Source organism: Oncorhynchus clarkii, chromosome 29 (genome assembly GCF_045791955.1).
Source record: "Oncorhynchus clarkii lewisi isolate Uvic-CL-2024 chromosome 29, UVic_Ocla_1.0, whole genome shotgun sequence".
In the NCBI taxonomy this organism is placed as follows: domain Eukaryota; kingdom Metazoa; phylum Chordata; class Actinopteri; order Salmoniformes; family Salmonidae; genus Oncorhynchus; species Oncorhynchus clarkii.
Window position 1 is genome coordinate 22,445,861 of NC_092175.1, and position 22,322 is coordinate 22,468,182.

At 42.5% G+C, this 22,322-nt stretch overlaps 1 protein-coding gene across 1 annotated transcript in view; it reads right to left on the reverse strand.

The window, feature by feature from the left end:
* Nucleotides 1-22,322, reverse strand: part of LOC139388673 (BMP/retinoic acid-inducible neural-specific protein 1) — a 123,598-nt gene that overhangs the window by 39,134 nt on the left and 62,142 nt on the right. Inside the window, exons 3-5 of the mRNA XM_071135493.1 lie at nucleotides 15,072-15,262; nucleotides 11,797-11,966; nucleotides 1,921-2,026 (exon numbers count right to left, since the gene is read on the reverse strand). Of these exons, the coding sequence (XP_070991594.1) occupies nucleotides 1,921-2,026; nucleotides 11,797-11,966; nucleotides 15,072-15,262 (467 nt within the window). The remainder of the gene's footprint in view (nucleotides 1-1,920; nucleotides 2,027-11,796; nucleotides 11,967-15,071; nucleotides 15,263-22,322) is intronic.

The window sequence follows — 22,322 nt, forward strand, 5'->3', positions numbered from 1 at the left end:
ACAGTATGTGATCTAAGTATACTCAGACTATAAATAAACTTCTGTAAATAAGTTAATAAAATAAACATAACAAAATCTTCCCTATTGATTGGGAGGTCTAAAATGAAGTAAACTCAAATATTCTGATTGCTCAGGCTGTTGGGTTTGATTCCTTCATGGGCCAAACACACCATGGATAAAAGTGTCAGGTAAACTGTATGACAATTTTATTAGCATAAGGACAGAAGATCCATGACAAAATGAATGGGAGAGAATCTCCCAGAGTGGAATTATGGAGCAAATCTCTGGTTCATTCCACAAAATACATTCATATTCAGTCCGCAAGACAGCGCAAATCAGGTGAAAGTCCCTATGAGGCTTTTTCTCTATGTATGAACAGAATTTCATTATGTGAATGGACTGGGGGCTAAAGTGGAATATTGACCCTTAACCCTCCAGCCATTGTAGCATTGGGTTGGATACTCATGATTCCCCGCAGTGGATCCGCAAAAGAAAAATTGGCTGATGAGTGGAATGAAAATATTATTTCAACCCACAGGCAGGCTCGTGGTTCAGAACAATTATATTGGGGGTTGAAAATGTTTTAAATAAAGATAAAATATTTTCTACAAACCTAGGAGCTTTTTGTGTTGAATTGCGATGCGAATTCCATTATTTTGTGGCGGTGAGGCAGACATAGCCTAGGCCAAGGCTATCAGCCATGCAGTGAGAGAGCGCAGGGAACTGTCCATTATTTGTCTGGTGCTGAAAAATTCCTAATTTGTCCATGTGATGTAAAAATGGTAAAAAGCAAAATGTAACAGAAAAAAATAAAAATAAATGTTATGTGAAATCACCAGTTTGGAACTATTTTAGGGTCATTGTGGACAAGGAGGACAACAAGCTTGTAGATGGATACACAGCTTGCAAAAGTGCAAGTAGGTATTTGTTACGATAATTCAGTTAATTATTACATTAACTCAGGATTTCGTTCAATTAGATCATACACAAGTCATATAAAGTTTAAACCTGTGCGGCTGGTAAAAGTTTGAGTCGTCAATAGCTAACTAAATAAATGAATGCTATTTTTGCAGCCTATAGCCTATTTGATTCCGGGAATTGTTTATTTAACTTTCAATTAAACAATTGTATTATCTAAACAATATTGATTGTTGCAACGATGTGCGCTGAGAGTCGGGAAGCAAGTTCAGGGAGTGAGTGTTTTAATAAATAAACACAACATAATACAGAAATAAGAAACACAAACAACGCACAGACATGACACAGGAACAGAAACAATGACGCCTGGGGAAGGAACCAAAGGGAGTGACATATATAGGGAAGGTCATCAGGGAAGTGACGGAGTCCAGGTGAGTCTAATGACGTGGTGCACGTAACAATGTGACAGGTGTGCGCCGTAACGAGCAGCCTGGGGACCTAGAGGCCGGAGAGGGAGCACACGTGACAAATGTAAAGGTGTTGTTTTGTTATGTCGTCTATAAGCTTTCATTAGGTAAGAAGAAGGCTAATTAGAAGGTTCTTCTTCAAAGCGATTTGAGTCAATGTGCTGCATAGTATTGTGAAAATAATAAGATAGGCCTATCATTCTTAATTCATGGCATGGTTTCCTTTTAACCAAATGTTGAATAGAATTGCAGACAAATGAATTAGTCCAGTGATAGCCTAATATCCTACTACTTTGGAGTCATAAAAACAATTCAATGAATAGATTTTATTTAGCGGGTCATGGATCGGCTCTCAGAAGAATTCTATACAGGAGGTTCAGGTTGTGGAGGAAAATCTGTCCTGATGTTGGATATCGGATGGGGCAATTAATTGATGTGGCCAGTGGGGGGTGGGTGCGGCAGAAAAAAGCTGACCCCTGCAGAACTCTACTCCCATGGTGGAAGTACGGTCAGGGACATGAGCGGGGATGTTTACCTTGAAGATGGAGCTTGCTCTCCGGGCTCTGCAGGAGGACAGAGCTCACCGAGTCCAGATTATCATAGCTGCTGCATCCCAGTGGGCCAGTACGAGTCTCTGTCACCTGCAAGAGAATCAGGACAAAGATGAGAGGAACAGTAGGGGACAAAGACACCTGCAGTGCGTGTGTGTTGGAGTGAGGGAGGATAGGGGGTGATCATAGAGAGAGTTATTTTCATGAGAATTTGACTAGACTCACAAGCTGAAATCCTGAGTTGAGATTTAGGACTCGATTCAATCCATAGCGCTGGAGATCTATGCTGTAGCGCAATTGAAATGTAAAGTTCATTTCCAATTGAGCCGACATGCAGTATTTTGTGAACACGGGTTCATTGTCATATCATTTAAAACACACTGTATTGCAGTTCTTCAGCATTACAGATTTAATCGAACACTTACACATGTCACATGCACATGCACATAGGTGCAGTGAAACTTGTTGTTTTACAGGGTCAGCCATTGTACCATGGTGCAAATTAGGGCTAAGTGCCTTGCTCAAGGGTACATCAACAGAGTTTTCACCTGGTCATCTTTCACCTTCGAACCAGCGACCTTTCAGTTACTGGCCAAACGCTCTAACCGCTAGGCTACCTGACGCAACATGTAACTCATCAAGCAGTCATTGGTATCATTAGAGGGTCGGATTGAATGTTTTATTCTTGACCTTGTGTCAGGCATGGTTATATTTCCACGTAAATAAGTGGTGTGCGGCATTTCCTTTACTAAGAAGGGGACACTCATCAACTAACAATATCTGTTATTAGAAACATAGCACATACTGTATTTCTATTTAATATGGATCCCCATTAGTTTCTGCCAAGGTAGCAGATACTTTTCCTGGGTCCCGGCAAAATTAAGGCTGTGATAAATACTGCTGGCTGTGATTAGCTATGGATAAGCCATTCATATTTCAAATGGGACTGTGTGAGTAGTTCATAAATATCTGAACTCCATGTGTGTGCCACGCTAGCACATACATGTTCTGCGTTGCTCCGCTAAGTGAACCGTATTTGGGCCAAAGCGCAGAAGACAGCGTATGAGGTCTTTCTAATCAGCACTTCTATAGGTACCTCCTTATTTCCGTCTGCGACGTGTACCACCACCGGCTCCTAAGACCTATTTTCTTTTAAGGACCTTTAAAGATGTTATTTCCTTTTAAAAGAGGCAAGACGCTAATGGACTTTTTTCTTCAATCGGTGCCTGCGCCCCACTCTCTGCTAGAGAATATCACTTCCCTTATAAAAGTCACAGACATCGCCTCTCTTCCTGCCCAAGCTTCAATCTATGGGATAATTAGGGTTGTCAAATGTGAGGGTGCTTTTAGGTCTTAATACACGTCTAACTTTAGACTTATTTAAAGACATTGCTCTTGAAAAGAAGGGTGACTTCTTCCTTTTTATCCCCTTTTCTTCTCGTAACGAGCTGGCCGGCAGTGCTCAATAGTACTTTCACATGATTCCAAGAAGCCAGATGCGATGCTACTCAGCAATGGAGATTAAGAGAAAAAACTCTTGGCATTAACCTCAATGGAAAATCACTCAGTCTCTGGCTCAGTTAGAAAACTCTTAGCTTGAATGAGGGGGGTTGCGTTGGCAGCTTGCATGAAGTCCAATCTCGTGAATAGGGGTTATCGAAGATGCGGGAAGGGTCCATAGTCAAATACTTAATGGTGAACAAACATGATATACAGCTACATTGATACAGAGCGCAGATACAGTGATGGGTAAATCAGATCCTCAATTCACCCAGTAAAATGTGTTTGTGTCCTTAAAGGCCCTATTTCTCCCTTCACTGCTTGGAAAATGCTGGTTAAATCAACATTGTTTCCACATCTTTTCAATAAAATGACGTTGAATCAACGTGGAATAGATGTTGAATTGATGTCTGTTCCCAGTGGACATTTTCCCATCTTTCATTGTGATTCGGGGCCAGATGGCAGGCTGACAAGCAGGAAATTAGACAGATGTATATCTTACCCTTGACGTCACTCTGTTGTGGGGTAAAACTGAGAGTGATAGGCTCCCAATAAGCTTCGCAATAACATTGCTTAACATTAAAGTGTATGTCCCTTCCTGCCAAATGGTAAATATGTTATGTTTTGAGCACAATAGACAACATAATTTGTATCTGTTTATTATTTATGAGTATCTAAAGTTAGGTATGCTTGCAGCAGCCATACCACTGCAACTGTCCACCACTGCAAACTCCAAAATGTCAGAAAGCTACAGTAAAGTTACTGACTGAGAATCCAAAACAAGAACTTTTCGAATTTCTCTGCAGCCCTGCATAAAGTTTCAAAGTAGATTGATTACTGTGCTTGCCTGGCCTATCAAACCCTGGCATCTTGATGGGTGCTGACAGGGTGCTTTTCTCCCGTTGCTTATCACATAATAAATGACTTCCTATAAAGGTCGTATTGCATGATGCATGGTATAACCTAGCAGAGTGAATAACTGGTCTTTATATAACCTCTGGGCAACCCCATTGTTGGCAAAACATGCACATGCATGCACGCGCATGCATACACACACTCACTCACAATGTCACACATACTGTACACACAACTGTGTGCACTGTGAATGCAGAAAATACATCAGACATTTTCCCTCGATCAATGTGTGCTATAGTGCAAGAATCATATTGTCAAAAGGAGGGAAAATATAAGATTACTGTCCTTGGTAAACCACCACTGATTCTCACTCACTCACTCACTCACTCACTCACTCACTCACTCACTCTCACACTCCATTTATTGGTTTGCCAGATTATAAAAATGGCATACGACGTAATAAAAATACAAGGAGCAATCAAAGAGCTGAAACAGGCCAAGGGGGATTTAGAGGATTTGGATTATTAAGCGGAACACAACTCAGAATCCCAGTGGGGCCATACTGTTTCATAGTCCTATCTTTAAACCATGGCTCTAGAACACGCTCTCTTCGATCTCCAAAATTCAATATACCTACACTCTTTGACAATAAGGGTGCTATCTAGAACCTTAAAGGGTTCTTCGGCTTTCCCTATAGGAGAACCCTTTGAAGAACCATTTTTGTTTCTAGGTAGAACTCTTTTGTGTTCCATGTAAAAGTAGAACCTTTCTACAGAGGGTTCTACATGAAACCCAAAAGAGTTCCACTTGGAACCAAAAAGGGTTCTCTTATGTGGACAGCCGAAGAACCCTTTTGGAACCCTTTTTTCTAAGAGTGTAGAATCATAAGCATATTTGGATTATAATGAGAGGAACAATGTTATCCTCTGTTTGTCAATTTTAGGCTTTGTTTTAATTGCATACTCAATCTTTGTCCAGAGCAGGAGAATTAGTTTGTGTTAGAGTGAAAACATACTATAGTACATTGCATCCTATCCATCTCTTCTCATTTAGATGGATCCCACTAACGGTTATAGCATATTTCCTGTCAATTATGTGCACAATGGATTGCTAAGAGCATGTCACGCTGGAAGCCTCAGGAGCAATGGCATTTCAATATGTTATGTAACGGGGATGAGTGGCAACGTTATGTCTAATACCCATTTTGTTTAACAATATCACCATGTATTTTTAATTAACACCTATTCAATTATTCACATTATATGCCATTTTTATGGTGTCTGTGATTCATAAGGACTCAAGTGAACTTCATGCACTGTTGCAGTCATTATTCAAAATGTATAATTGTAGATTTTTCCCTCCAGCACCGACTGACAGAAAAACTATGGCTGCAATAAGACTGGCTTCAGGAGGCGTTATTGCAAGCTTGCTGAAGTTCAGGAAATTGCTTGCCCTTGCAGCTCAGATGAAGCACAATCAACCAATCAATCCTTCTTCGCCCCTCGCTCTTTGTTTCAGAGAAATATGTAATTAACTACTAACTTACATCCATGTATCCCACCAGATCACAAGGTGCTTGTAATTTCAAGACAAATTAACTTACCTCATTCACCAACAATGAGCCCACATGGCAGTCATTTTGTGCTGCACATCTACACTTTATTACGGCAGTGTAGAGGTGAGGAGTATTACTACTGACAACGTTTGTGGTATAGCTACAGTTAGTGAATCAAGGCACAGTTATTAGCATTACTGCTTATCAAAGGCTTCAAGACATCGCCTAGCCCTGTCCTCTAGCCATTTCATAAATATTTGCTGTCACACAACTCTAGTGACAGCAGGTAGGATTAAAAATCATGTTAGCCTGAGAGAAGGAGGGAGAGAGGGAACGAAGGAATAGATTGGGACTTGATGATGGAGTGTCTTCATCAAGGGAATGCTGTCAAAGCAGAGCTTTCTTAATGTGCCTATCACCTGCCACTCACCTAATGACTTTCTATTTCTGGAAACAGGGAAATGAAGGGAGAAGCTCCCCAGTAACTCTTCATGGCTGGACACATCTCAGAATAAGTTTGCTTTTGGAATGTAATGTGATTCCATGGAATTTAATAATTACACTGTATCACATGGCCTACCCGCAAAACTCATGATATGTCAGTTGGTAAAATTGGTAGTGCTAAAACTGGGTACCAACATATAAAATACAAATGCATTCATTAGGCCACAACCCTCCCCAAACAAGTAATCATAGCTGAGTTAAATTCACACCCCCAAAAAATCTGTGTCACCCCAAAAAACAATTCCAATATTTCAGACACATTTGGCACCACACTACTCAAGAGGACTGTGGACCACATAGGTGGCAATCAGAAAGGAGAAACAGGATTCTGGCCTGTCCCATAGATCCGGCATGGACGCCTGGAAAAACAACTGCTGCATCATCAGTAAATCTGCATATTGAATCCTAGTGTAAATCAGGCCGGCAGAGTGACTCTTCAGGGAGGTGACCTTGTGGGAACACTGGCCAGCGTCACACAGCAGAAACCATATTCCGACCACCCCTGCATAATCATCCAGGGTCTTTGTCACAGATAAACAGTCTGCTCATAACATGTAATTTTTTTCTCCATCTTTCAATAAAACACCCTACAGGGCATCTTATTTCCTTCTTAAATGATCCCCCCCTCCAAGAGTGCTATCTTGCAGCCAGCTATTGGATCCTGCTACACAGAAGCACACGTCTTACTTTTTATTTCTAACGGGAGGGGGATTGTTTGGCACAGTTTGACGCATGTTCTTCATTCTGTTGTGCTGTTCTTTATTTTGCTTAGTGGGCTACTGTACATGCCTGATTTAGGCTGTGCTACAGTTTTAGACAGTATGTTGTGTCCCAATTACTTGTTTATTTGCCCTGATGAGGCATGGGTGGATGGAAAGACAAACAAATAGGTACCCAGACTAGGAAGCACAATGAAAGATAGTTGGCTGTGAATGAATGACGGGGTAATGGACGGGTTGTCACATGGGATGACGCTGGAGAGACGAAGCAGGTACAGGGAGTAAAACATTTAATAAAGATGAACATGGAACGAGACAGGAACAGCGTCAACAAATACAATGCAGCCGTGGGGAACAGAGCTGGGGAACTGACAAATATAGGGGAGGAAATAAACAGGTGATAAGTGCTGATGCGCGTGACGAGGGAAGGCAGGTGTGCGTGATGGATGGCAGGAGTGTGTGATGCAGGGCAACCTGGCGCCCTGGGCGGGGGCAGGGAGCAGTCGTGACAGTACCCCCCCCCCCTCTTGGGGCGCCATACGGTGTCCCACCTGGGCGAACTGGCCGAGACATGGGCGCTGGGCAAGCCGGCTGAGACATGGGAGCCTGTCGATCCGGCTGCAGAGGGGGAGACCGATGATCCGGAGGAGAGTGACGTGGGATGGGAAGCCACCGAACCAACCGAGGTAAGGAAACCTCTCGAGCAAGCCAGGGCGTGGAAGCCCGATGGGCTGGCTTAGGCACCCCCGGTTCCATCGGCGGCAAAATCCACCCCGACGTCACCAACAAAACAAAAGACAAACAAAAAAACTCCTGGACCGGCTGGGCAAACAAGAACTGACGATCCGGCTGAGGCCCGACGTGGGATGGGTGCCATCCGAGCCAACTGGGGCAAAGAAACCTCTCGAGCCACTTAGGGCATGGAAGCCCGACGAGCTGGCTAGGCAACCCCGGTTCCATCGGTGGCGACCCAGAGCCGATGTCTCCATACCAACCGTAACGCCAGTACTCCCCGATGCTTCGTATGTTGGCTGATGCATTCTGTCACATGAGTTGACGCTGGAGAAACGAAGCAGGTACGGGGAGTAAACATTTAATAAAGATGGACATGGAATGAGACAGGAACAGCGTCAACAAACTAATACTAAAGACAAAAACAATACAATGCAGCCGTGGGGAACAGAGCTGGGGAACTGACAAATATAGGGGAGGAAATAAACAGGTGATAAGTGAGTCCAGGTGAGTCCAATAACGCTGATGCGCGTGGTGAGGGAAGGCAGGTGTTCGTGAAGGATGGCAGGAGTATGTGATGCAGAGCAACCTGGCACCCTCAAGTGCCCAGGGGAGGGAAGTGTGGGAGCAGATGTGTCACGGGTTGATCAATAGAAATATGGATGGATGGATATTGCTGTGTATACACTGAGTGTACAAAACATGCTCTTTCTATGACAGACTTACCAGGTGAATCCAGGTGAAAGCTTTGATCCATTAATGATGTCACTTGTTACATCCACTTCAATCAGTGTAGATGAAGGGGAGGAGACAGGTTAAAGAGAGACAATTGAGACATGGATTGTGTATGTGTGCCATTCAGAGGTTGAATGGGCAAGACAAAATATTTAAGTGCATCTGAACGGAGTATGGTAGTAGATGCCAAGCGCACCGGTTTGTGTCAAGAACCTCAACGCTGCTGGGTATAAAGAATGGACCACCACCCAAAGGACATCCAGCCAACTTGACACAACTGTGGGAAGCATTGTATTCAACATGGGACAGCATCCCTGTGGAACGCTTTCAACACCTTATATAGTCCATGCTCCGGCAAATTGTGCTGTTCTGAGGGCAAAAGGGGGTGCAACTCAATATTAGGAAGGTATTCCTAATGTTTTGTACACTCAGTGTATATAATTTCAAGAGCAGTAGAAAAAAATGTATGCTCTTGGCAACTTTAGTTGTCATCTCTTCAATGTGTAGAAAGTGAAGAACAGTTCTATATTCTAGGAGACAAATTAAGTACTGTGGGAATCCTCCTATAGGATCTCAGTAACCACAGGTCAGCCCTGCCATGTGTGTGTGTGTTCCCTTTAGTTGAATTCCATAAAAGCTTATGTGCCAGTTAGATCGTTAAAGATTGACGTCGACATTGGAAGTCTATCCATGCACTGAGGATGTCAGGAAAGGCCTTCAAAACCAGCCACTAGGGCCATCAAGTAAACTTGGGTTTTGCTAAGGCATTGTGGACGGGGTTGGAGAATGGGCATAATCCCATGACTCTGGATCAGAAGGTTGCGTGTGAGATCCCAGTTGTGGATACTGGTTTTAAATGTTTTGTTTTAACCCTATCCCTTAACCCTTACCTTAACCATTCAGAATGAGTGCCTAAACTTAACACTTAACTTAAAAACGTCATGTTTGGAGAACGTGGATGAACATCTAATTCTGCAGTCTCAGCATATAATGTACACATGCACATTTCAACGCACACACATGGCACTGCAAGACTTCACAGCCCCAACAAACAATCTGCCAGTTACAGAGACACTTTGGCCCAAAAACCTTGTTTGTTTGGAGTTCTGCTATTTCAGCCACCCATGGGGCTGTGAATGTTTTGCAGCCAAAAAGAATGGAGGTGATGGTTGAGGCTTCCAGGCCACAAACATTCATTGGTTTGGGCAGATAAATTCCTGTGTGGGGTCTTAGAAAAATAACAAGTCCCTGGCTTGCCCTGGGTGTCACCGGGGCATTGGGGAGATGTCTTAGTTTTGATTAACGTTTGCAAGTTTCTGGAACCTCTTAAGCAGTGCTAAGGCTTGGGGAGATGGGGGGACGGGCCAGGGATGAGGAGTTGATAAATATAGCCCAGCTTGGCAGATCAGTGGATGCTCTCAGGCCATCCCCACTAATGCACACACACTAATGCCTGTACACTACTGTTCATTTTTCTGCTACAGCCTCAACTATTGAAGTGTCCTCCAGCAAGAGGTATCAGGGGGGAGAGAGTGTACAGACTAAAAAAGATTAGGGCTTACTCTAGACATATGACTAACAATGTGTATGTCTGGTGCATGCATGCGTGGATGTGTGTGTGTGCATGCATGTGTGTTTGAGAGTGTGATAACATGATAACATGAGGATATGGAAAATTGTGAAAGGGAAATGAAATACCAAAACTAGCCATCTCCAGAGCTTAAAACGCACATTTCACTAAGTAAACCCAGTACTTAACTCAAACTCTACACAGTAAATGTGCTTACTCGCCAGACAGGAAACAGTCTTAGTTTTCATCTCTATTGATGTCTTTGTGCCTGTGTTTTCTCCATAGACCGCAGCGTCTCACTGTGAAGTTTGACTCCCAGCCATATTAAATCAATATTGGAAGTGCAGGGCCTTGTTCTGTGTCTATAGATCCAGGCTGTGCGTCAGACTCAGCTTCCTCTCCACGTACAGATCGTTGTCTGTCTGCTACGTGACTGTAGGACCAGCGGCTGACTTTACTTCTGCCATCACCTTCTATATATAGTGGGAGAGATTGGCCCAGCCACAACAGATTTTGGATGATAGTACTTCTGACAAAGCATAAACCTTTAAATAGTATGTGTATCAGCTTTCATTTTTTCCCTCTTTTCCAGTCAAAACAGAAAAAAAATCAATCCTATTTCATATTGGGAATCAATGAAAATGGATTTTCTGTTATACTGTTTTCCTCCTCCTAAATTCTGTCTAATTTTGTCTTTCTTGTTATATGGTATTTTGTTCCCTTCAAGTGTCTTTGTTTTGCTTATTTGAAATATATATGGAGTGTTTCTTCCTTATCTAATGCCTGAAGGATCAATTGTTCATTCCACTTAAAATGAAGATAGGATCAACATATTTTATTGGATGAATTGAATGTGAAGTGTTTTTGTTGATTTGATAACCCTTCTGGCTCACTAAATAAACTCTCTCCTCAGTTGAGACATATGATGAGATACTGTATATGATTAATGTAATTGTAGTGTAAAACAGATTGAATTATTAGTCATGTACTCAGTGTAAAACTATTCTTGACATTGAGTAGGCACATTCTTTGATGCCGCATGATTGAGGATAAACGCACGCACACACACACACACACACGCACGCACGCACGCACGCACGCGCACACACACACACACACTTCAAAATACTCAGAGATCTCCCACATACACAGTCCAACTATTCAACACCGGGATGACTCAGAGATAGTGCAGGTTTGTCAGTCAAGAAGATAGTCAGGACAGGTCTTCTCTGGCTCCACACAGTGTGGCTGGTTACAGTGGCTATACTGTTGAGAATGCGCTGTGTGCTTCTTCCCTCCTCAACTCTTTGCCCAGCCCTGACTCAGCAGCCATTGTCAATTCTGTTTAATTGTGTCATGCTTGACTTCCTGCTTCCCAGCACCCTGTCTGCCAGAACCTCTTCATCCACCTGTCACTTAGGACTTCAAAAAGACGGCAAGACACTCTCCAGGGTGGCTAGGATGGGGCTGGAGGTGTGTGTGATAGTCATGTGTTTGTGTACCAGAACAACATCATGTTTGTCGAAATGCGGTTTATATCACAAAAGCTTAGTTAAAGATCACTTGTGGGATCACCAAACAGTGCTCAGACATTACACTACTTCTCAAACTCATTTGTTTGATGTCCAACTACTGTGACACATTTGAACATATTTATATACTGTATTTTTGTGTGTGTAAAGATGCATACCTTGATGGCATTGGTAGAGATCTGGATCTCATGGAGTTTCCTCATGGTGCCATCTCGGTCAATGAAGTAGGAGGAGGCCAGCTGGTGCAGGGCCTCCACGTTCTGAGTGGCATTGACCAACTTTCTGTCCAGCTTGTTCTTGGCCATGTACATGGTCAATGCCTCCTCACCTACAGGGAAGACAGGAAGTGGAACTTATTTTATGATACAGTACAATAAAATACCATTGTTGACTTACTATTTTGCCTGGTAGCAGTATTCATTCATGTACAGTATGCACACTTTGTTGTCCATCGGTGGCTAGTAGCCATGGGGCTGCTGAACAGTGGGACAAAGGACAGATGCAAGCCCAATACACGTTGGACAGTAGGCCGCAGAGACTTTGAATAAGTGAACATGTAAACTTTTCAGTTTCCCGTACTGCATGTGATATATCGTGTTGTGTTTGTGTATTTGTATTCTGAAGTCACAGAATGATTTTCCATGTAAATGGACAATAAAGTACATCATATCGTTAAGCAACAAATATTACTGAAGTTTCCAAGCCATCTCTATAACGTCACTGTAATTATAATGTCTGGAGTGACTATAACTGCCATTTATACATCAAAATGTCACCAGAAACGGTTTATTATCCCCCTAATAACTCCATATTATGTGTTTATAAAGGTTGAATATGTTACGGGCGTAAGTGAGTGGATTGCTTTCACACCGAGGGAGTGACCTTTAGAAGTAAACATCCTGATACCGCAGGGGAAGAAGCGAACGCTCCAGCAGAAAGGCCTGAACCTTTACACAGCAGCAAACAATGACTCTGTGATCTACTGTAAGTGTACGCATGCCAACGCCTGTTTGTTGACACTTCGTAAAGGTTGAACAGCTCATTTTCCCTCCGCCGCCCTCTCCTTGCCGTTCAAAGAGCATACAAGCCAAGTTGTCTGGAACTCATTCAAGAACATGTCACATATGTTCACGACCCCCCGCATCGTGATTGGTTATTTGGCCCTTGGCGATGCATTGGGATTGGTCACTTAGCTTGTGGTGGCTGTGACCGGAGTGGCGACAGTCAGCCCCAATGTCTCATGTCTGGTTGAAACAGCAGTACCATGGCATGGAAGGAGGATAGCCCCACTCTCTCTCTACTCTCCCTGCTCTTCCCCGGGGGAAGGAAGGTTACGCACACACCCTTGACCTACTGCACAAGGATAATGATACAACATTAACCCTCTATCGCTATAGCTTTGCCCCTCTCTGGCTTATGTGGAAGTAGGTCTACTGTACATAAATATGTGACTTTACTGCTTTTGCCCCAGTAAAGTCAGGCCCTAGCTATATTTTATCTTTGTGGGTGATCTTTTCATAAAAAATACATTGTCTTACATTTTACTGGGCAGCTCTTTGGCGCTGTGCCTCGATAATGACTAAATTGATTCATACCTATAGCTGAGCCTTCAGCGTCCTAAGCTCTGTCTCAGCCTATGGTCAATGATGTCATTCACATTTTTATGGATATACATTATTGCCATACAGGGTCCCCGATTTTATTGGCTACTGTAATGAAATAATACAAGATGATGGATATATAAAAGCAATATATGAGGGGAAGGTATTGATTTGCCTGTATATCATTAACACCGTCTGCTGTCTGGTGCTAGGAGTGCTACTGGTGCTTAAAAGCAATGGAAATGTTAGACATAGGTACTCTATTGTGGAGTTAATGGTACCTGTGTGGGTTACAGGATATATTACATTATACTATTATACTGCACAATGGCAACATGTGCAGTGTTCAATAGTGTCTGCAGACCTGCAAACACACATACTACACACACGTACATGCATGCACACACACACACACACACACACACACACACACACACACACACACACACACACACACACACACACACACACACACACACACACTCACACACACGCCATCACACATTCTCAATGGGGCCGGCCATCAGACAGACCTATTTTTTCCAATTAAACAGAGACTCCTTTTAGCTCATAAAGTGAGTCTGACGAAGAGAACATCATATTTTCTGTACTCCTTTATCACCTTAGATGTAATAGCTGTGGGCCTGCAGGCCAGCTTTCAGTACACTCCTGGTTTATGGGTTTATCGGCTCACATAATGGTGTTTCTTTAATGTGCAACCCAGAGATTAAGATGAGTGACTTCTAGGCCATAACTCTCTGAAATGCCTTCAAGGTTATACATGATATGGTGAAACTTAGTTAGTTGGAAGAGAGATGGGGAAGAAAGACCGAGAATTGAAGAAAGAGACACAAACAAGAAAGAGTAAGAGAGAGAAGAGAGAGAGAGAGAGAGAGAGATAGCGAGAGAGGGAGGGAGAGGGGGAGAGAGAGAGAGAGAGAGAGAGAGAGAGAGAGAGAGAGAGAGAGAGAGAGAGAGACAGAGAGACAGAGAGACAGACAGACAGAGAGACAGAGAGAAGAAAGAGGAAGAGAGAGAATGAAAACAGGGAAAAGAGAGAGAAGAGAAATAAAGATAACCTGCAACATTGCAATCAGTTCTTTGTGTCAAGATTCCTTATATCATTACCTTTAATAACGTCTGCATTTGTGGTAGTAGTGAATCATCCTCCTTGGAGTTAGTTTTATTTTGAACTTATTTATATTTTACCTAAGCATCATATTTCACCACAATATTAGATTTCTGAATTCCATAATGAGTGTGTTAGGGAAAATCACCTTGCAGGCTTGTATATATGATATTGCAACTCTAAATGTCTACCTATGAAATCCCCCACTTTCACTTTAACTGAATTATTGAAGCTGACTGTTTGACATTCAAGTGAAATCCTAGATTTAAACAGAAAATATATGTTTCTAAAGCAGGGCCTTGCCTGTAAAATGCATGAGCTCCAAAATGGTCAGCGACAGGTTGATACAAAATGTTGAATCAGATAAAACCACCTCAAATGTTATCTTAACAGGACAGAACCATGAGAAGAACCAGTGCAGATTTTAGAGGGGGTTACCATTCTATCATTACCAGCTATGCATAAGCTCATTTGACTGTCAAAACTACCAATTTACCAATTGATATCCCATCTATTTCCCCATGAAGAAGGTGGCATGGACAATGGACATTACCTTGTACGTATATAACAGGACTTTGCCCAAATAAGGTAATGGGGGGAAAAAATTGTCGAACCAACCACAATAAGGAGTAGCCCGTGAGGGCATTTTTGTGGCCCACCACTGTTGTCTTAGTAAAGTAGAAGTAGATATATGCTTTCTCACCTCCCAAGGTGGCGGATATCAGGATGTGGGTTCCATACTTCTTGATGATGGTGTCGATGAACTGTTGAGTGGAGGGTCGTCGCCCTAGCAACCGGACACTGCGCTGGAAGTCTGGCATGAGCGGCACAGGGTTCCGGATCAGGTCCCTCCTCTCAATGGCTGTGTTCCTCACCTTCCAACGCGCAAACTCCCTACAAGAAAAACAGAATAGAATGCTTATGTCTTAATATATTCATTGATGTCATTATGACAACCATTTATGCAACAGCAACATCAAAATGTAAGGTCATTTTACAATTGGCACCTGCTATAGCAAGGATCTTCGCAGTTGACGTGATGTCACAAATGCCATACTCGTCTAACGTCCAAAACAGCATTGGATTATTTAGTTAATGTTCACAATAGCTAGTGGCAATGTTATCACAAGAGCGTAAGTAAATTGTGATCACATCCTTATTGAAAGAAAACTGCTGTATTGCCATCACTAAGTAAGAGAAAAAACATAGAAGCACTTGGTACTCGGTAATGACATTGAATTAGCTGATTTAGCTCTGCCTCAAGCAGAAAACTGCCAGTGAACATGATCTCCCGCCATCGAGACACCATGTTATCTAATCAAGGCAAATGCCACGCATGGCTGTGGGCTATCGCCTATTCTCTGTAGGTCCTGATTGTGTTTGCTAAGTAATACATGATCATCATCAAACCCAACCTAGATCTGGGTCTTGCAATCAGGCAAAAAGCCTGGATCTGTAATCGAATCCCAATCATAGACCTAGATTCTCAAAGACATATGAATTGCACTCAAATGTCTATTATAGATATCCCATACAAAACAAACCAAGGACCTCAGCCACCCAAGCTACGACCTGTTCACCCCGCTACCATCTGTGGAGACAGTACAGGTGCAGCAAAGCTGGGACAGAGAGACTGATGAACAGCTTCTATCTCCAGGACATCAGACTGTTAAACAGTCCCCACTAGTCGGCCTCCACCCAGTACCCTGCCCAGAACCTTAGTCACTGTTACTAGCTAGCTATTACCCTTTACTCTACCCTGTGCCTTAGAGACTGCTGGCCTATATACATAGTCATGGAGTCATGGAACACTGTTCACTTTAATAATGTTTACATACTTTTTTACCCACTGCATATGTGGTTGGCGCCCCCCTCGGGTTTGTGGCATGGGGGAGATCTTTGTGGGCTATACTCGGCCTTGTCTCAGGGTAATAAGTTGGTGGTTGAAGATATCCTTCTAGTGGTGTGGGGGCTGCGCTTTGGCAAAGTGGGTGGGGTTATATCCTGCCTGGTTGGCCCTGTCCGGGGGTATAGTCGGATGGGGCCACAGTGTCTCCCGATCCCTCCTGTCTCAGGTTCCAGCAATTATGCTGCAATAGATTGTGTCAGGGGCTAGGGTCAGTCTGTTATATCTAGAGTATTTCTCCTGTCTTAATTTAGGTATATCCTCTCACTCTCTCTAGTCCACCTGGTCGTGCTGAAGCTCCAGTTTCAACTGTTCTGCCTGTGACTATGGAACCCTGACCTGTTCACCGGATGTTCTACCTTGTCCTTGACCTGCTGTTTTCGACTCTCTCTCTCTCTCTACCGCACCTGCTGTCTCTAACTCTGAATGATCGGCTATGAACAGGTGCTGACCTGTTGCACCCTCTACAACCACTGTGATTATTATTACTTGACCTGCTGGTCATCTATGAACATTTGAACATCTTGGCCATGTACTGTTAAAATCTCCACCCGGCACAGCCAGAAGTGGACTGACCACCCCTCAGAGCCTGGTTCCTCTCTAGCTTTCTTCCTAGGTTCCTGACTTTCTAGGGAGTTTTTCCTAGCCACCGTGCTTCTACATCTGCATTGCTTGCTGTTTGGGTTTTAGGCTGGGTTTCTGTATAGCACTTTGTGACATCAGCTGATGTAAGAAGGACTTTATAAATAATTTTGATTGATTGATTGATTGATACTGTATTCCAGTCCTGGCACATCCCATATAACTACTGTTGTACTGTACACACATTTTCTATTATACTGTCCATAGTGTATTTACACACCATTAAACGTTCTGATGTTTCTTAATTTCTTTAGTAAAATTTGTTGGGGATTACGTGTGTATTGCTATGTATTACTGCACTGTTGGAGCTAGGAACACAAGCATTTCACTAAACCTGCCATTACATTTGCAAATGTGTCTATGATCTTGATTTGATTTGGAATCAATTGTGACCTATTGTGTAAATGGTATGGTCTAGTATCTGTAATAGGACTGATGGTATACTAATATCATTACCCTGGGTTATGGCTAGGGCAACTACTAAAGAGTTAGCTATGTGATCCAACAAATAAGAAAACCCTTCTACATCTATTACATTGCACAGTTGTCCAGGCGTTCCTCAGTATTATCTCCCCGCTATTCATTTTAACAATGGCGTAGCTATTACATAATCAGCCTTTTCCATATGTGTTTGACGCAGTATGATGTGCCGTGACTGGCCCTGCCTAGGTCAGGGGTGTCTGATATATAAATATCCCCCCAGCTATAAATCTTTGATTTTTTATTCTTTGTCTGAAATAATCCCGCTGGTGGAGCAGTTGTCCTTTTAATTTCCCCTGAGACAGCTTACACTTTGCATGTTTAGCAACACAGGCCCGCAAAACAATTGTTACACGTTGAATGGGGGGAGGGGGACGGTGCTGTAATAAAAATGTCACTTGGCAGCTGGAAACGGAAGGCTAGGTATCCACGTACAATTAAGTCTACCTGCATGAGGCCGGCTCACATACTGCGTGCTGGGTACCAGAACAATTTGGATTCTGACACCTTGGAAGTCAGACAGATTTGTAAATCTCATTCAACAGGGTCCTCCTGCAACGTAAGAGGATTTTATGAGAGACCACATTTGTTTGGGAGAGACACCACTGGCCGTTAATTCAATTTTGAAGCAGGTTTTTTTTCCCCATCTACCCTATCATACTCATGCACACCCACACACACCTGCACGAAAGCACCCACACCTGCACGATAGCACACACACACACACACACACACACTCACAGCCCTTGATGGGGGTGTTGTGGCTCCATGACAGGTGAATCTCACTCTCTCAGCCTTTTTGAAAAGCATCTAAGCGCTTTCTAATTACCGCTCTTCAAGAGGATGGGAACACATGTATACAAATTGCATTGTGTCTGGTTTTGCATCAACAAATCTGAAGGTAAAGTAGGGCAGATAATGAGGCATATTAAGTCTCCACATGAAATCACTCATGAGATAGGTAGCGTACTTGCATGGGTGTGTGTCTGTGTGTGTGAGTCCATTATGTGCGTGGGTGTGTAATTGTATACTGTGTGTGTATATGCGAGCTTCTGTATATGAAAGTGTGTATGCGTGTGTGTGTGTGTGTGTGTGTGTGTGTGTGTGTGTGTGTGTGTGTGTGTGTGTGTGTCATTGGGCAATTGTCTAAGCACGAGTGAGGGAGAGATGGAGATAAAGAGAGAGAGAGAAAGACAAATAGGAAGGGCAAAATGAAGAAAGCTACATTCTGGTCCAATTTGTGCTTATCTCTCCACTGTGTTTGGCTCACGATTCAGCAGCAGCCCTACTCAGTTTTCTCATTTGCTGCAACCCCGTCCTTTGGATCAATGTCAATGAGGAAGTCAAAGTGTTGAAACGACCGCAGTGAAACGACCCCGCGGTTTAGCGTTGGACTTTATCCTCTATTGTCTCTCGACACTGGGGTAGAAATAAAACAGATGAAGGCTAAATGCAGGTTAACACAGGGCCCAGGGTAAATAGCACTACGCATTAGTAAAACAAATCAAGTCTGACTCAGTTACCTAGTCTATCATTCATTAACTGATTTGCTGAAATTGTTGGCATGTGTGCAAAGAAACCCACAGTATAAGTATGTGCTGTAAATGTAAAGCAGGATATGAAACGACTCATTCTCTTATCCGGGCAATAGCTGTGTTTACACAGACAGCTCGATTGTTATATTTTGCCCAATTAGTCATAAGAAAAACATTTGTGTCAAAAGATCAGAATTGGGCTGCTTGTGTACACGCAGGAATATTGTTCTAGACATAATGTGTCAATACCATGTCGTATACCATGTCAATACCATGTCAATACCATGTCGTCAACAAACAGAATTCCATTGTACATGCTGATTGCATACTGTATATACAAACAGTAATTATGCTGTCCTATAATGACCTCTAAAGCATGCTTTACACCACCAAGACGTATTTTACTCTCCTAGACTCCTCTACCATCATCATGATTGAGCTTTGAATAGGTCCTTGGGCCCAAATTGAAGGATGGAAGGCGCTGCTAGGGTACACAATGGTAGGTCTTTGTAGATAGAAGGTGCTCTTTGGTAAAAGGGCTAAATTGGTCATCAAAAAGAAAGGAGGACCAACGCACTCTTCATAAAGAGCTCCTTGGTCCTCCTTTCTTTTGATGACCTATTACTTACTTCCAATTCTCAGAGAGTCGATCAGCTGGGTTCAATCTCCCTGTGCATAGCTCGGGGTAACACCTTTCATTGGCCGTGTTCAGCATGCTATTACCATCAGACTTTCTTTCTTTCTCTCCACTTCAGTATTTGGATTGTGTCCAAAGTCACATGCATGCATAGTACTTTTACAGGCGATTGAGAGATTGGCTAGCAGTCATGATAGTGTGATGATTTGACCTGTTGATGTGCACTTGAGCAAGGCACTTAACCCTATTTGCGCCTGTAAGTCGCTCTGGATAAGAGCATCTGCTAATTGACTATAATGTAATGTATCAAAGGGGACATGTAAATGAGTGGTCTCTGTCAACGTTTCTGGTAAGATAACAGGTAATAAAATGGTCTTAAAGGGTTAATAAAATGGTATTCATATGCAGACAAAAACAGCAGGTGGTGTGAGTACAAAGAATAATGTTTTTCTTATCGTGACTCTAAACAGACTCTCAAAATAACAGATTTGCAATGCATCTGTTACTAAAAGTAGATTTGCCTCTGATTAGTCAGTTATGTTATTACATCAGTTCTAGATTATAGAGGAATGGTAGACTGCTATCTATCAGTAACAGGTCCTGCATTCACCAATTTATACCCAACATGAGTATAAAATAATATTCTTCTTTGTATTCCCATAATTCATCCGCCATTTTGCTCATATCAGATATCCAATAGATGATATGTGACTGCCTTCCACTGGCTTTTCTTCAGAAGAAAACAAAAATATCACAATTCTTCAATGTCAAAAAGATAAGCAATTTTCTAGAGCACAATGCTCGGTGGTGTGTGCCGGTGCATGCTGATTCAGTCGGGCTCCTCTTCAGAGAGCGAGCACTTACTGTGTGTGTGTGTTTGTTTTGGACACACAAGCATCCAAATGGAATGATAAATCAGACCTGCACCAAATGCGATAATAACCATGCCAAGAGAACTGAGAGAGATGATCAGATTTACCAAAATCTCATCTCTCTCTCTCCATCTCTCTCTCTCTCCCCCTCTCTCTCTCTCTCTCTCTGCTATGTATCAATTTGTTTTAAGTACATCCCTCTCTTCGTGGCTCGGGACAATTAGCAAAGAAAAATGTGTGTTGGCCATATGTATTTGGGTCCATATGCCCAGATTAAGCAGGCCAACAGATGGAACTGGCTACATGATTCACTGCTTAATCCCTCAACTCAAAGCCCAGTTTAATGATCCCTCAAAGAAACTTATGAAGAGATAAATAGCAGTGCCACTGCAATCTGAGGCATTGGGAGATGGTGTGATTATCATTTCCATCAGGCATTAGAGTGTGTGTGTGTGTGTGTGTGTGTGTGTGTGTGTGTGTGTGTGTGTGTGTGTGTGTGTGTGTGTGTGTGTGTGTGTGTGTGTGTGTGTGTGTGTGTGTGAAGATGATGTCCTCGTAATAGTCTAAATCAATTCAGATAACACTTTAATGGCTTACTAATGTATCATGACACAAGTTGCAGATATATTGATGCACCTCTGTAAATGCCTCATCTAATCTTAATATCTTGTTGTTGTTTTTATGCTTCAACTAAAATGTTTTATGGCTAGCAGGGAGAAAAATTCCAAGACCTTCCAAACATAATTTTTTCCTGCTGCCAATTGATCTTTTCAAGCATTTACCCATTTCACATTCCCCTGGCCTGTGTTCATGAGAAATGGCACTACATTTAAAAAAACATTACAAAATGCAGCTTTCTGTTAACAGATATGAAACCACAACGAAAATTAAATGCCAGTATTTTATTTTCCTTTCTCCACAATGCAAATGAAAGATTATTCATATGTTTTCCACCAGGAAAACTTTCGAAAGACATTTCAACTTATTGTGTTTGATGCCAGGAAGAATATTGAGGAAGAGCTATCCATCTTCCACTAATTCCCCTGCAACCTCGTTTGGAGGGAACATTTCATTTCATTCCCACCCAATTATTTATCGAGCCCTCTCTCTGCATTTTTGTTCTGTTTACTCGTCTTCCCAGAGCTGAGACAAGACATTTGAGCAATCAAAAGTGTCTGGCTCCCACTGATTTCTATGAGTGGTGAATGGGGACATATCTCACCAGGGAATGCAACAACTAATGACTGTACTGGTGGCTTTGGTCATGTCTGCTTCTATTTCAGATGTGAACATCTTGCAGGCCTGAAGAAAAAGAACATCCACAGTGCACGGTCCATAATTAAGCATAATCTGTTGCACATTGAGCTACCACACTCAATCTGCCTCTTATTATGCAGCGAGCAGGAGATGAATATGAAAATGTGTAATTGGGAGGGAGGGAGAAGAACGCTCAGAGACAAATGTGGCCAATCAAGGCACTATCTTCTCTGTCAAAGTCGACGCCCCGAGGATTGAGAGACAATCAGGCTTTGAAAAGCTAGATTTAGCTGCCGTCTAACATTCATTTGAACGGGAACATTACATCCTACACTAACCCACATAACGCTCAATTAAATATATTAATATTCTATATTTTCTAATCAAGTAAGCATATATAGCTCTTGATGACATGAAAGACATTACTTTTACTATGATATACACCAGTCTTAAAGGCTACCACAGATTTGACAGACAGCTTTAACCTTTTTCCATGGGATCAGGGGAAACTCACCATCTAAGGAACCTTTAGTCGCTGTCCTAGATGCATCTAATCGCACTCTATAGAGCGATAAAGTGCACACTCCACCAGGCAGTGGCTCTGAAAGTAATCCCACACCCAGAT